This window comes from Petromyzon marinus, chromosome 13 (assembly GCF_048934315.1).
Source record: "Petromyzon marinus isolate PM22_M1 ecotype Great Lakes invasive population chromosome 13, UKy_Petmar_22M1.pri1.0, whole genome shotgun sequence".
Classification (NCBI taxonomy): Eukaryota; Metazoa; Chordata; class Hyperoartia; order Petromyzontiformes; family Petromyzontidae; genus Petromyzon; species Petromyzon marinus.
Window position 1 is genome coordinate 11,559,773 of NC_133679.1, and position 16,571 is coordinate 11,576,343.

Here is a 16,571-nt window from a genome sequence, read left to right on the forward strand (position 1 = left end):
TCAATTCCGAAATAACGAATTGTACAGTCTTCTGCATTTTGGAACTGTATTGAATGCAGATTTCAATGAATCTCTGTAAATTACAACATTCAAAATGCACTACCAACCTATTTTCTCGAGCCCTTGATAATGGTCCATCTGTTCTTTAAATATATATTTTTAAAAAATCCTTTTAAAAAGGAGAGTCATAATTGCACATTTCGCATTTATAAATAGATTTCAGACAATGCACCATTTGTAATCGGGGGGAGTGGTGGTGGAGTGATTAGCGCACTGCACTATGGTGTTGGCACCCCCCCCCCCCTTTAACCAACCTCCACCTGACCAACACGAGGTTAAGTATGGTCAAAAACACTTCCCATGACCATCCAACAGTGAAAGAATTCAGTACAATCACACAGAAAAGTTATGATAACCAAAGGCCTTTATTATGAAATCAGAAAAGAGTGCAATTTTTACAGCACACATTTCGTGGCGTCACCTAGTGGTTGCAAATTAAAAGTCAATTGGAAATGGTTCACAACCAAACAAAATCTAACTTTACCAGGAGATAATTTCGTAATTAGAAAAGGTAAGTCACAAATTCAAATGCATTTAATATTCTACACAAGAGAAATGATAGTAAGAAATATTCTAATATGTATTATCATGTATTAGCAAGCGATATATTTTTTTCTGATAAGCATTCAATCGGAATTCTACATTACCGTCATTAGTGTTGGTTAACGATAAACCTTGCCGTTATTCTTTCCAACATAATCACAAGCTCAAAAAGTTAAATTAAACATGTTAATCTTATGTGCTGGGTAGCTGATCAGCATGCAACTTTTGCACCACCTCATGCCACGGTAAAATTTCTTCGCACCTTACAACTTGGCATTCTGCTTCAAAATATCCTCCAACTTTTGACTCAACATTATGTTCCCTTTCACCTTCATCTTCCCAGAAAAGAAAGCCTGGTAAAAAAAAATTAAGTAAACGTTGTAACACTGTTATTCTACCAAGACATACAATGATATGAATAACAATGTAAAGACAAAGTATCTTAATAGGTGATGATTGCTTGTGTTGCAGTCGAAACGTCGTGATAATTTTATTGTTTTATATTTTTATTATTTTATTGTTTCCCTTCTACGTGACTTTACCGAAAGAACAAAGAATACCTTAATAGGGTTTTTCCCCTTTTTTCTGGCAACAAAACTGAAACCTTTTTACAAGGATTCATGTCTGCATTAACCACAATACCTGCAGTCAAAATGCAAATAAAAAAACATACTATGATAATATATGCATTGTCCTTGAAATTAATTGGTCCACACCAAAGTACCTTTTGTGGATTAAGCTTTCCCTGGACAATTTCAAGGAAGTCTTCGTCCGAGAGAGTGAAAGTGGTGTCAGCACGTCCCTTTCGAGGATTCCCTTTGTAGACTTCACCAGGGCCAGTCTTGAGGTCAATAGCTGCAGAACAACATGCACCATTGAATACTTTCACTTTACCCTAAAGTGAAAATTGCACAAAATCCATGGCGTGAATGAAAAAAATATTGAATTACACCAATCTTGCACATTGCCAAACTGGTATATAGTTTTAATATCTTGGATTTGTACTATACAAAAGCAAATGATTTTAAAATGGTGTGAAAATAAGAACTGCAGGACACTTTATTAAGCAAAGACTTGAATCTTAATTTATAATCATCATCATGGGACCTCCTTTGCCAGTACCAAAATATGATAATAGGTTTTTCCCCTTTTTTCTGGCAACAAAACAGGTGTTAAGATGTTAAAACACCAAACTGAAACCTTTTACAAGTAATCATGTCTGCATTAACCACAATGCTCGTGGTCAGAATGCAAACAAAAAACACACTCTGATAATACATAATATCAGAGTGTGTCAAATGCAACATTAAAGACAGTTGCATAGCTATCGAGTGTGCAGATGGTGCAGATGCAAAGGGGCCCAGATTCCGAGTTGGGAGGTGGGGGGTGGCATTTGTCAGGGGTCTCCACTTCATTCCTTGTCTCAGGGCCCATGCCAACCGCACTACGTGCCACTCACTGGTTAAAGAACATTAAACAACTAAGTAACTTACTCCACTGTGCCGCAGTCTTGCCATCCTTGGTGATTTCCCACTGAAAGATGGCATTTACTTTCTTCACAAAGTCTGAACCTTTTTCCTTTATCCGGTTTGCAATTTCAGAAAAGACAAGCTCACTCTGCAGCCCAGTGGCCTAAGTGCACACAAGAAAAGAAAGATCAATGTAGTATAAGTACAACAACAATAAATAAATGTTAGAAACTGTGGCCAATTAAAATTGGTCTCATCAGATATGTCGAGAATGTCAAACATTTTAACATGCCTACCAGGTAACTGTTAAAACAGTCTGATAAAGACACACAGGACACAAATTAACTTTTTTCCCATACCGGTCCACTTCCTATGGTCTTGCTTCAATATAAATCCAAGTAAGTATGTTATTATTCAAAATGTTCAAAATGACCAAAAGCAATGCTTTCAGAAAAGAGCAGTCTCTTGGAATGGTGCCACCGCAAACCCTGAGGTCTCCTTACTTCTTGAGGCTGTGGAGCAACAGTCGGAGTGTCATCACCTTTGAGGTCCACATAAGCATTGGCCAGAACCACTTCTCCGGTCTCAACCACCTGAGGACAAGGATAAACAATTATGAAAATAAACACAAACTGGAAGCACCAAGTAAGATTTACCTACCCAAAGCATGCTGATCATACTTTTTGACTTAAAACTTTCGTGACTGCAGGAATTGAAATTCTTGGTTCTTTCGGTAAAGTCACGGAGATACAAAATAAAAATAAATGAAAAATTAAACCAAAAAACCACGACGTTTCGATCACAACACAAGCGGTCTTCATAAGGTGGAGAGAAAAGAGGGGGCAAGCCTCCAAATGCAACTGCTTATAAGGGCTTTCAAAGTGAGCAAAGCTGTGCGGCATACACGGCATGGGCGGGGCAGCCAGCACCAATGTAGGAGTAAAGCACCCGAAGTAGGAGTAAAGCCAGTGTGTTAGCCAATGGGGGGAGGGAGGAGGCAGAGACAGGGGGAGAGAGAGAGGGGAGGGTAGAGATAGAGGTGGAGCTGAAGGCGAGGGCACAGTCCAAGTGTGTTAGCCAATGGGGGGAGGGGGGAGGGAGGAGGCAGAGACAGGGGGAGAGAGAGAGGGGGGTAGAGATAGAGGTGGAGCTGAAGGCGAGGGCACAGTCCAAGTGTGTTAGCCAATGGGCGGAGGAATAGGGTAGAGATAGGGGGGAGGAGGGGGGGGTAGAGATAGGGGGAGAGAGGGGGTAGACATGTGGGGGGGCATTGCACCTCGCTACACCCATCCACACTGCTGATCATACTTTCCACAAAACTTTAATATCTGATATCAGGGGAGGGAAAAAATAAATGTCACAGTACACATTGCATATTGCAATCTGTTACAAAGGTAACATTTTCAAATATACTTAGCTATACAACTTCAAATAAATATACAAACCCAAAATTACACAAACTTGTATATTTATTTTTCAGAACACCACAGACAGGCTTGTACATGTATATAAAAAAATGTATATTAAGTCTTACCATTAGTGATTTTATGACATGGTTAAGTAGGGGTGTAAACATTTAAAAGTTCATTGATTACTATCTAACCTTAACCTGATGCAACATTACCGAATATTGTTCGTAAGAATCTATGTTTTTAAATCCGAATATATTGCAGTCATTAGTTTACGTGACCCTGCAGCCACAAGAGGAGCTACCATCACCACAATGTTAATGGGTATCTTTTTGTAAGTTAATAATGTGACAGACAGGGTTATCTTTGCTTGACCCACCTTGGTTTGGAAGAAAACACGACTGCCTTCCTTCCACATATCTGTCTGCAAAGTCTGCCCTGGGAGAACCGGCTTGGCAAACCTTGCCTAAAGAGATGGGAATTCATTTTTCGTTCCATTAAAAATTCAGAAACGCTATCAAAAGTGTGGTCATCCAATGTTGAAACATGTTCAGATTTTACAAAATAAAAGTGTCACAATAACAATGTGCGCCAAAGCTGGCTTGAAAACTATAATGCAGATGTTTCAGTACGTGTTTTAAGGAATTAACGATCAGAACAATCAGACCAGTACCTTAATGGCCTTGAACTTGCTTGTGTCATTATTAGCATATTGCTTGAGCACGTGACGTGCTGAAAATCCAAATGAGCACAGCCCGTGCAAAATGGGCTGTTTGAAACCTGTGAATGCAATCCCGGTGGAAGTCACATCATGTCTTATCCATTAATTCATTGAAGAACAAACATAAACCAAAGCTTATTCATCTATTCTTTAGACTCCAAAAAAGTTAAACGACTTTAGTTCAAGGAAAATTAAATGGGTATGGGATATTTATTTCTACATTGGTCATTTAAAAGTAGTGCTTTCGCAAGTAAAATTTTGCAAGCAATGTAGATCACAATGATTCTTTGATAATTTGGCCCACAAACAACACTACATTTTTACATTCTGTGCGCTAATGTGATTCGTGAGTGACCCAACATAATTAATACTAGTTCCCTCTGCTGCTTTCCTTGTATAGACAGTGGAAGCACTTGCCTACAACGGCTGAAAATTCTGGATCAATGTGAAGGGGATTCCAGTCACCGCTCAACCGATACAGAGCAGCCTGAGAGGAAAAAATACATAACATACAAGAAATATATACACAAAAAGCACACAAAACAGAATACATTTTAAAATGCATGCGGATACATCTATATAAAGATTGAGATGTTAAAAATGTATTCTACAGTATTTTTTGTAACCAGTGGTTGAATCCACCCAAATAATTGTGCACATGCAACGTGTTAATTATATCAGATAGGATCACTTTACTTGGTCCAAGCTGGTCTTGTCTGTAACGGATGCATCTGGAGACCTCTTCGGAATAGCCACAGTGGGCTGTGGTGTAGAAACACAAAGGAAAGGGTTTAAAATTACTTTTGAATTCACTACTTAAAAAAAAACTGAACAAAGCACTATTAAATCAAGGATGCATAAACACAAACAACACTGCAATAACAAAGGAACCACTGCAAACGCACTAATTAACAATGTGACAACATCGCTTTCCAGTAATTAAGGCTTACCTTAACTTTGTCAGATGACCGCTTGCCACCAAAGCCCCCTGCACCGACCACGAACACCGAGAACTGGTTGAAGCAAATTGGCTCCTTGTTCTCGTTGTAGGTGTACACTGTCAATGCAGGAGGAAGGTCATCTGTACATTTGCTTGTCATCACACGGTAAAAAGAGAATCATTGATGCACATGTCAATCCACTGCTGGATGATGGCCTCCCTACATTCGACAGGTTGTGGGGATGATATGAGCATACTTCCCCATGCTGGCCAGTACCGGTTGGTATAAGGTGGAGAAGCGTAGGTATGGGAGCCAAGAAGTACAGGGGAAACAATATATTTTGTTGCACTTCCCTCTGCTACCCAGAACATAGTACAGCAGCAACTTGTAGCGCCCAGTTGTGCATGGCCGTGACCCATCCAAGCACTATCCAGGCTCAACTCTGCTTAGATATGGAGATTTGATGAGATCAGATGCATACCAGGTGATTTAGTCATAAGCAGGCATGAACTTATTCACTTTTAAATGACATTGCCTGAATATGCTATGCAAATAATTGGTAATGATATAAATAGTGCATGTCACCCTGTACACCATTTCCAAAAAGGTTTTTTTTTCCCTAAATTGTCTTAGAATATGATCCTACTCATATTGTTTTAACTGGGAAAAAAATACATTAACATTTACCATCAAGCAGGAGCAAGCAGCCAGATCCTTTGTCCAAAACGTCTGCAATGGTCGCTTCTACAATCATCTTCCCTAGAAAAGAGCACTCATATTTATGTGACACGTGCATGGGAAAGGCCATATTTGTCTGGCAAAAATGTACTATTAGTACAGACATTTAAAGCAGCATCTCGGAATATAATTACCTGATGTTGGCAAGGGCTTGAAGATTTCCAAATAATGTTCTCCATGTAAAGACTACACAACAAAAATAAGAAGTTTTCTGGTAAGTGTATCTTTTGACCCCAAATACTATTTTTTTGCAAAGTAGCAACTTAATATAGTAAAGTACTTTGATTTTTCCCCATTTAAAAAAGATAATTGGGCTCAGTTTGCCCAGGTCAAGAACTCTAGTAAACAATACAAACATGTCAGTGATTTATTTCACGTTATTTCCAGTTCATATAAGTGCTTCAAATTTAACAATAGGCATTTAAACAAGTTCCATCAATTCATCAGGATGACACATTCCAAGTTCGTGAAGACGACAGCGGTCACTCACTTTTTCTGGTTCGAATGAGAGACCTGGCACATTGCTCAGTTGCCCATTCATCAAGATGGCCTGGGCCGGGATCACCCCGAATGTGGGCAAACAGCTGAAATCCTGGTGTCCCTCGTAGAGGAAAACCCTGCCACCATCATAACTTGTGGACATCCCCACCCCCAGGGAGTACAAGATGGGCTGCAGCCAGGTGTACTCGTACACAAAGGGTGGCATCTTAAAGCCCACAGCTTGTCCCTTTAGGAGAGAAAACCCAACAATGTATGAATGTGATCAAAGTACACCTTTCCTGTCCGTGCACGAATCAATGTGGAGGATGAGCTAACTGAACAGTGAGATGCAAATGTGTTTCTGTAAATGCAATTTAGTGAATTCGTTTAATCTCAATTTCAAACATAAACAATCAAAGAAACAAGAATGTCAAGGTGTACATGGAGCAATGAGAAATTCGTTGTTGCTTTTGCTTTGTAAAAGTAAGTTTCAGTGTTTAAACAGCAAGGTTTCATATTTGCTACTGCCCTGGAATTAATTGCTGGATGGGTGTCCACACATCGCTGACTTGTATGCACTGAATTGTCACTAATTACATTGGATAACCTGGTGTATATCCCTTTGAAGACACAACTCATTAATCAAATCAAGCAATGTAAAAGTGACTCCGAGGACCAATTAATTTAGAAAAATCGTCTCTCATTATATGCAGCAGTGTTAAATTTTGCATTATTAAAAGCAAATGATAATGGAAATTAACACTTACACTTTATAAAAGTGTGTACTTTTGACTCCATATTTATCATACTACTCATGCATTATAACAATGTATCTATTTGAACAACCCAGATAAAACAAAGCACAACTACTTTCATATAAAACTGTAGAAAATATTGTTGATACCAGAAAGAATATTAACAAAAAACAGGGCAGTGTATTTTGGGTCATTACTCTGGAACCTTCCATAAAGATATTAGGGTTGTCATACAGGATCAATTGCCTTGCCAACTGAGGTCCCACTGGCAGGTACAGGGGAAATTCCTTGTTGCTCATCAATCTTCCGAAGCACATCCAAGTACATTATTGTAGATTCTGAAAAGGATAATCGAAATATAATATGCATTACAAAATAAATAAAAACAAACATCTAATATCACGTTATCTTTGCAAGTCTTTTTATTGAGTATGTGGAAAATGCACAATAAACCTGATATTAGAAACCAACGAAGAAATTAACCAGTTAATTACTTTAATAAACAATGACACATTAGTGCAAGAGTAAAGTGAAAGCACAATGTTTGTAGACCAACATTGATGGTACATGTTTCCATTAACGCTAATCCTGCAAGTGAAGACATAGCCAAAAATGCTTTTAAGCTATTAAGTCTCGGCTTCAACTGGGGTCAGACCCATTAGCTGCAAGCAAACTGCACAGCAGAGAAAAAAGGAAATAAGAGGTTTCTATAGGCACAAGCCCATAATTCAAAATGTAGACAATGGAATCAAGTAGACGAAGAGACATAAAACACGTACATTACCCTATTTACAGTGTGACATTAAATCAGTTGTGGTCAATGCATACATGACAAGAGAACTGCCATGCAATCCAAGTAATGGTAAAAATCAACGGCCTTTAATTTTATTAAAAGGTGTTCAAAAGCCAAAGTGTACACATCCCACATAATGCATGCACAAAGCAGAAAGTGCCCCTCCAGCAACTTAAATAATTAAATGGCTAACATGTATTCTAAGTGACACCATTTTACAGAATACTTTCTCCCAGGGGGGGGGGGCTGGGAAGGGGGGTTGGGGTGCTTAGGAAAGGGAAAAGGCAGCTTGACAGAAGACTCGGAGAGTGGGGAGTGTGATACACCAATATGGCTCTGAGTGACACCGTGTCCTCTCGTCTGAAACCTTTCCATGCCATGCCCTCCCTGGAGGACAATCACAGGTGACAGTGCTCATGACATAGTTCAAATTGCACAGCGATTTGTTATTTTGAAAGTAGTAGTGGGTAAAGGATTCACGGGTAATGTGGTGATAAACAAATATAAATATTCTTGATTTGAAGCTTTCGTGACTGCAGGAATCCATACTCTTTGGTTCTTTCGGTAAAGCCACATAGGGATAAAATAAAATAAATCACGACGTTTCGTTCGCAACACAAGCGGTATATATTGTGAAGCTGATTCAGTGCCCGCTTGTCTGCACCAAATTAAACGCTATTGTAGTTTCTTCCTCAGTGCTCAACAGATATAAATAAAAGTTAATTAAGATGGCATTTAAAAGGAAAGGGGTCAATGATTTGACCTGTGGAGGTTGATATGTAACCCGATAAGCACTTGATTATTATAATAGGTTTTTCCCCTTTTTTCTGGCAACAAAACAGGTATTTAGATGTTAAAACACCAAACTGATCCTTTAACAAGAAATCATGTCTGCATTAACCACAATGCTTGTGATCAGAATGCAAACAAAAAAACATCCTCTGATAATATATGCATTGTCCTTGAAACACCAGAGACACCTTTCTCTTGAGCCTCGTCTCAAACGGTGTTAGACCAGAGGACGCCAAAAGGCACTTTATTATTCTTCTTTGTCAAAATGTCAGCAATTGTTTGAGATACTCAAGACTATGAAAATAATGATTAGTGCACAGATTAACACTTGACCATAGTAGTGCCATTCTGAAAAATAAAGGGGATAGCTCGCTTGTTTTATACTAAGAAGGCATTTTATAAGAAGAATCTGATCATATTCACTGGGAATTTGGTTCACTTGCCAGTATGGATGTTGGTATAATTCGGAACTGTAATATAGTTGGCTGTTTCCAGGACAGCAGGCTTGTCCACAAACTGCCTTTAGAAAATTAATGCAACCGAGTGAGCAACACCACTTTTTCTGCCTTTAACATTGAATGTCACAATTAGATGTCACCTGGAAAATGTAGAATAGTTCAGTGCAAGTGAATGGGCAAGTACTTCAGTAGCAACGCATGCATGAATTTGCAATTAAATACCATCCCATTTGCTAACCTCATAAGTTTGCGAGTCGAATGGGTCACTGGGCTATACCAAATAAATGAAACTGAAAAATGAAAATCTGAGTCCTTACCCACCTACCCAGTGATATGTGCTTGGCTCCCTGGACAAAGTCCACAGAACACAACATGCCCCCTCTTGACATGTCATACCGCACTGGCAAAACATTACTGAATCCCTGAATGTCGCCAGTCAAAAGTGTTTAGCGTGTAATATAAAAGTGATTTCATGAATCTGAATAACAAATATAGACTTTCCCATGTATTATTTATGGTGGTTTAACATGAGGTTTTTTTAGAGTTGTCCAATATCACACTCAAAAAATGTACAGACCTTCCATAGGAGTGTAGGAGACCTAAGGTAATTTTGGGATCTTAAGCCAAAGCATTAAGAGACCAACACCTGCATGAATTACCAAAATCATATTCCTCTGCTTTGCCATCAAAAATTGCGGGAACCTTTAACTGCATCATTACCAATCAGGCGGTGGTTTCAAAAGCCAAATACACTCACATCAGTAGGCGGAATTTTTCAAAATTAAAATAATATGCATAATCCATGTTTGCTGTCTCATATCAACTAGTCAAATAGTGTTTTTAGATGCAATATGGTTTATTCTCATGCATGCAATGCTGCCCCCTGCCAGTCTTCTCATTATCGCTTTACCTTGAGATGACTTGGGATGTGTGCTATCAGTAAAGTCACAGACTTTACCCCAGTTGTCCCGCACTGCTTCGGGTGTCATGGGTTTGCCTTTCGTCCGCAGAATTGCACCGTTTGACCGCTCCCAACGCACTGAAAACAATGACGAATTATACAACGCAGCTTGCTCAATGATGCAGCTAAAAGATTCATTGAACTGTTCGTGCAAATAGAATTTGCCCTCATTTAGACAGCAGCACACCGTTATTATATTGTGACGTAAAATTACATCTAATACAATGTCACTTCAACATGTGATGAAACAAGTGTTACTTTGAATTCTTGAATGTTAATCAGTCTTAGCAGTGCACGACATTCCAGCATGTTGATAGTGCCACCGTGTGTCTTACTCTGTACACTGCAAATTACCTCGTCCATACGCATGGTATTTAAGAATGTCCTCTTTATTTTGCGGAATGTTAATAATATTAATCCTCTTAGCTTGTTTTACTGAATAGATTGGCTAGATGACCAAGGTCTAAAAATAAATCTTAATACGTTGAAAAATTAAAGCACTTACATTTTCCAACCCATCCAGCTCCAACCTGAAGTGACAGATAAAATAATACCAAATATTTAGTGCACACTTTATGTCAAAGTAGATAAAAGTCAAAACACTGGTGTGTAGAACTGATTTAAAAAAAAGAAAAACTAGCATGTAAGACGGTACATTTTTGTGTTTAGTTTTGTTGTCCTTCCCCCGCACCTCAGATTTGAATGGTTGATTACGTACGGTGCACAATATGTTCAACAAACATACAAGACAGCTAAATTAAGTCAGGTTGCCAACAAAACCAATACAATTCATGTAACCATAATTTTCTTCCTTCTACTATATCCTAGAGTAGGGAGGAAAATTCAACACCCAACGCACAAAATGCTATGACAGTATCCTATCTGAGTTTAGGGCTTCCCCAATGCTGGGCCTATTTACCAGTATTTTTCCAAAATCAACACCAAACATCCCAAATTGCAAACTTGAGTCACATTTAATAAATTCACCTCAAAGATGTTGCCGGTATCCTGACAGCTCTCATGGCAGAGCCACAGAATCAGTGGGGCCACAAACTCTGGCTTAAGGGCGTCCACAAGTTCTAGAGAAACAGAAGTGTCAGTTACCCCCTCAGATACACGTAACATTACAACATTTCCTAACACAATCACAAGCACGTGCATACAAAATTATTGAAATTCACAGTACAAGCACACTGGAAACTGGGTGCATGAAGGTTAAAAACTGCATATAAGTATACATGTGCACACTTACACGTTCGTATCAAGAATGTATCCAAAAACATGAATTCCATGATCAGTATGTTTGGCAAATCATTATAAAAACAGCAATTTGCTAGGTGGCTGGGGGACTAAAAAGCCCACTGCACTGAGCTGGCACCAGTGAAATTCTGGGTTTGAATCTAGGCAGCTACCGGTAATTAAAATGGGTTCTCAACCCAGTCACCAGGGAATGCACACAAAAACCCATCACGTAACATTTGCTTCTGAACTTAATTTGCACAAATGCCAACTCTGAGAACTAAAGTATTATCTGACAGTCATGCAATGAGAATCATAATCAATTTAAAGAGAGGGTGAGAAACGCTGCCCTCTACTGTGTGGATCAGAGGCCGATTAAAGGGATCTCAACGGTAGCCCTGATTATCCACTTCTTGAGCCCTTCTCTAACACAAACAGATACTTTCGTCTCCTGACATGACACAAATAGCATAAACAGTATACATTCTATTTATTAAAAAAAAATCAGATTTTTCAATATTACAGGGCTTTAGGCGATGAAGAAAAATGAGGCACGTGCAGTTTGGCAAGTCCCGTGCACACACCCTGAGGCATGACGGACTGGGTGAGTCGCGAGCCAGCGGTGGGCGCCACTGTGTTGCAGTGCACATTGTACTTCTGTCCCTCGATCGCGATGGTGTTGGACAAGCCCAGCAGGCCCATCTTAGCTGCACTGTAATTGGCCTGGCCAAAATTTCCATAGATTCCCGAAGATGAGGATGTCATTATGATTCTACAGACATATCAAAAGAGAAAATCCAGGTGGGAGAGGGGTGAAAGTTGTAAGCATTCAGCATGACTGTATTATGACCACGTGTTATCAACTTCATCAGCCAAAAATCAATCCAAGCCTGGATGAAGGCTTTCACAAGTTGTCTAAATCTCGGACGGTTCCGGGATGCAAAGGTATTATGACTCTTATGCTCATCATTTGTCTCCGTTGCAAAACTATTGCAAGACATGTTTAATTCATGTGTTATTTGTTTTAATTTTCAAATCATACATGTGCAAAATAAGAAAAGCATAGCCTTCGGTGCCAATTCCTTACCTGCCATATTTTTGGTTTTTCATGTGGTTCCATGCCGCTCTTGTCACCAGAAATGAACCCCTGAGGTGAACTCTCTGAATAATATCTAAAAATAAAGTGTAAATAAAAATATCAAGGGTACTTGTGCATATACACAACTATTAATCACGTTCATAATTAAGGTCATGATGGTCTCATTGTTTCTTACCCCAGTCCTGATCGCTAATTCGAGGAAAAGTGCGGTCCCGCAAAATTCTATTAAAAAAAAATACAATGTTATTTTTTGTCACACGGCATTGACACAAGAACCATACATATTTTTTTAGAATATGCGTGTAACTGAAGTTGGTGAATATATATGTGACTTACCCAGCATTATTGACAACTACATCTGTAAAAAAAAAATCACATCAATGTACAGCTTGCTGAAAATGGGAAATATATATCTTACAATTAAACTTCAGTAACCAAAAAAAACAGCGCAAACAAAAATTGTGACTTACCTATCCGCCCATATGCATCCAGGGCACTTTTAATCAGTTTTTCACCATCCTCCACAGAATCTGTTTGGTTTGAGAAGAATAATGAGATGGATCAGAAATGCAGCTTTTTTGTGACATACCAATCCATAATATTACTATACCACTGCTATGTACTACTTCAAGAGTAAATTTTGGCTAATCATTAGAGCATGCTAGCAAATTAAAGGGGCGGGCATGTTTGTGTAAGTAGTTCAAATACACACTTGAATGTTCTGTGGGTAAACACGTTGGAAGGCCTTTGCAATTGTAGACAAAATGCATTGCAATGGACACAACGATGAACACACCATACCGTGATTGGCAACAGCTTTGCCTCCTTTCGTCAGTATTTCCTGAACCACCTTGTTAGCTGCGCTTGTACTCTTTCCTTCACCTTTTATATCCCCACCCAAATCGTTCACTGTTAAAAAACAACAACAAAAGGATGATTACAGCATAGACATTACCAATTATCGTGATCAAAACGATGCGTAAATATATCTGTAACATTTGTCAAGGTAGCATTTAAATAGTTTTTATGTTTTACATGGTTTAATGATATTTCGTAAGTTAACTCGGTCTGAAATGTTTACTTTGCGATACATATCGACAGCAAAGAACAGATTGATGTCTGAACTAACCAATACCCCAATTCCCTGTTGGATCATTTAGCTCAGTAAATGCTCATAACATAGTATAAGGAGGATATAAAGTCAAATGAGGGAGGACGGTGCTTTGAAATTGTTTTCTATTCTTGGCTATGGGAGATATGGACCACATAGTAAAAACATTGTAGTCTGCACTCATTATAATTGTGCAATACATATGGATTTACTTTTCCCCCGGTAGTTTTTCGGTTTATACGTATGTGTGAACTTGCACATCCACAACTTAATTTAGGTTCCACTTTGTGGTATTTTGCCACTTTACTTACCAACCACAAGCGCGCCTCTTTCCGCAAATGCCAGTGCATATTCCTTTCCTAGTCCTGTAAAAGGAAATAAGACATATATTTAAAATAACAAACTGAATTTTAACACGGTGACATTGCAATGTGACTGCAAGATGCCATACATCACATGCCCGGTGTGAGCAAAGGTTCGCATTTTTTGTTTCAGTCAACATTTTTTTGAGGAAAGTTTGCTCATCTGTCATCACATACCGCCGACAATGTATAGAGCAGCAATGGCAATGCGGTAATAAGCCCTACGTACAGTCGAATGGTGCTTTAATCAATGTTATCATGAGTTACTTCACCGAGCAAACTTTAATGCAACCGCAGATTTTAGTTTTGAGCGACATTCAGGTTTTACATAACGCTCTAGATAAGGCTGTTTTCCCACTGTCACTGCCCTTCATATCTTCACTTGCTATCACTGAACTTTGTACCATATGCTTGTAGGTCAAAGCACCAATGTCCAAGTTTCCAAAAGCGGTAAAGGAACGTACACGTCCCAACTCCGGTGCAAGTTCAACTGCAGCATCTTACATAAGAACAAAAAAAATAACTCCACCACAAGCCCTGCTTTTTTAAAACTTTAATTTTTACTAAACTGTACTGTAGGTACAGTGCAATAAGCCCCAACACGATAGGCCCAAAGAGAAATAACGTTCAGGGCACAAACGAGCACGAAAGCATCGGCTACAACATTTACGCCTCGACACATATGATAGGGTTGCCGGCAATCGCATAAACGTTACATTCAATGTCAAATGAATCCGTTAAGACTCAAATCATTATACAAAACGCAAATAATAATAAAAAAAAACTTTTGATTCCTATGCCATACCTCCACCGGCTCCCGTCACCAGCACGACACGTCCGTCAAAACGCAATTGTGCCATGATTGCCTTTGTTCGGGCAGACTTTTATACGATAGACTTTTAGAGGCTGCAGCGTGGACTGCGTCGGTCTGCCGCCAGACGAACGCCGTCTGCCCGAAACGGAACGAGAGGTGGGCACAGGTCGAGCTGATCAGCTGGAGACGACGTCACAGGAACAACACACTTCGGAAAGAAAAGTGTGGGGGGGGTGTGTGTTTGAGAGTGAGGATTTTTTTATATTTAACATTTATAATTACGAACAAAAATCGGCCTGATTTTATTTTTTATAAATAAATTACGTGTAAGGCGTATACGTATTTTTTTTACGGTAAAGTTATATATGTGAGAGGTTGTAATGTCTCCACCGCCCCCCCCCCCCGTACCGTAAAATGGATTCGTCCGCCAGCCTGCACCATTACTCGGTGCAGAGTCCGGCGTTCAGTCAACGCGAGTTCACCGACACTGGAATCGGTGCAGAGATTAGTCTCCTATACCTACTCTGTTCATTATCATAATCGACCGTGGTCGGTCCACTGCTTGATAAATGTCTCCCCAAGCCGCCGCAACTCCTCACAACCCCTGCGATGTAAATAATCCACCTCGCAACCTGCACCCCAGCCCATTGAACCTCCACACCGGATTTCATGCAAAGTGCATGAACACCGGAATCGGTGTCGATGTCGCCTTGCACCGACACCGCAATGAGTGTAGCAACGGAGTTCACGCACATTTCAATATATGACAAGTGTTCCACAGAAAAATGAAAATAAATTTAATTTTTTTTAAACAATTATTTTGCTGGATGTATGTTGGACTTCTTTCGCACCGTCCTTAGCCAACCGTGCTAATCGGATGTGCAGGGTGGAGAACAAACTCATATCGAAACAATGGTCAAGTTTCTCTTGTCTACCCAATTAGTACTGTATCATGGGTAACACCAGTCGAACAGCAGGCAGGTTTAGATTTTAATGTGGGTTTATATTGGCACAGGTGTAAAGAAGCTCTTTCGAGACGTCCTTTTTGTGCAAGTAGAATCTTTATTTCTAAGGTCAACGTAATTACACAACTACGAGCGTAATAACAAGTTCACTCGTAATTTCTACTGCTGTCAGATCAGCCCCGATAGTTTCTTCCACCTAGTTGCTCCACGACCAGTCGGCCCCGATGGTTTCCCACCTTGTTCGTTGACAGCCCAGACCGCAGGCCTCGCTCCCCTTCTACAGGTAGTCCCCGACTTACGATGGAGACGCGTTACGACGACCCCGTCGTAAGTCAGAAAATATCGTAAGTCGAAGATGGCCTAGCCTGCCCAGGAGTCTTAAAGAATGGTGATAATTTAGCAAAAACAGAGCAATTTACAATATCGTACTGCATAAACTATATACTGTATGTATCTATTCATTACAATACGGTATTGCAGAGTAAAATGTAAAGTAAAAAAACAAGGTACAGTACACGCGCTAACACCGAGACAACTTAACTCCGTCGACCGCTGGGTGAGAGTGAGGCATCACCACACAAGGCGGTGAGACGCGTACATCCCGGCAGCGTCCCAACGCACAGTATCGTACCTCGTACGCTGCTGCGTTTGCCTGCCGCGCAAAATTTAAAATATTTTACAATTTTGTCGTATCGCTATCGCCATCGTAAGATCGAAATATCGTAAGTCGGACCATCGTAAGTCGGGGACTATCTGTATACCCGCTGGGCCCCACCCATATCGGAAAGTCTTTACAGTACCTTCCGGCCACCTGCTCCTAATTATCTGAACGTGTACCCTCTAGCACTTCGTCTTTACCGT

The 16,571-nt window shown here is 39.8% G+C and overlaps 1 protein-coding gene across 1 annotated transcript; it reads right to left on the reverse strand.

Moving 5' to 3' along the window:
• Nucleotides 1-406: 406 nt before the first annotated feature.
• HSD17B4 (hydroxysteroid 17-beta dehydrogenase 4) lies at nt 407-14,949 on the reverse strand. The gene is made up of 24 exons (XM_032945253.2): nt 14,737-14,949; nt 13,881-13,934; nt 13,260-13,367; nt 12,929-12,988; nt 12,795-12,816; nt 12,634-12,680; nt 12,447-12,531; nt 11,944-12,131; nt 11,108-11,199; nt 10,626-10,650; nt 10,070-10,198; nt 7,351-7,454; nt 6,372-6,608; nt 6,016-6,067; nt 5,831-5,902; nt 5,153-5,259; nt 4,899-4,964; nt 4,620-4,689; nt 4,155-4,261; nt 3,861-3,947; nt 2,576-2,665; nt 2,097-2,235; nt 1,328-1,458; nt 407-956 (listed from the first exon to the last, which is right to left on the reverse strand). The coding sequence occupies exons 1-24, from the start codon at nt 14,789-14,791 to the stop codon at nt 867-869; spliced, it is 2,217 nt and encodes a 738-aa protein (XP_032801144.1). The 5' UTR covers nt 14,792-14,949; the 3' UTR covers nt 407-866.
• Between the last annotated feature and the right edge of the window lie 1,622 nt (nt 14,950-16,571).

What these genes read in the sequence shown, in the direction of transcription:
- HSD17B4 (XM_032945253.2), bottom strand. Translation starts at nt 14,791, where the DNA reads ATGGCACAATTGCGTTTTGACGGACGTGTCGTGCTGGTGACGGGAGCC. An exon ending in GTAGTTGTCAATAATGCTGG is followed by an intron (nt 12,681 to 12,794) that starts GTAAGTCACATA and finishes TTTTTTTAATAG; the next exon opens with AATTTTGCGGGACCGCACTT. An exon ending in ATACCGGCAACATCTTTGAG is followed by an intron (nt 10,651 to 11,107) that starts GTGAATTTATTA and finishes CTGTCACTTCAG; the next exon opens with GTTGGAGCTGGATGGGTTGG.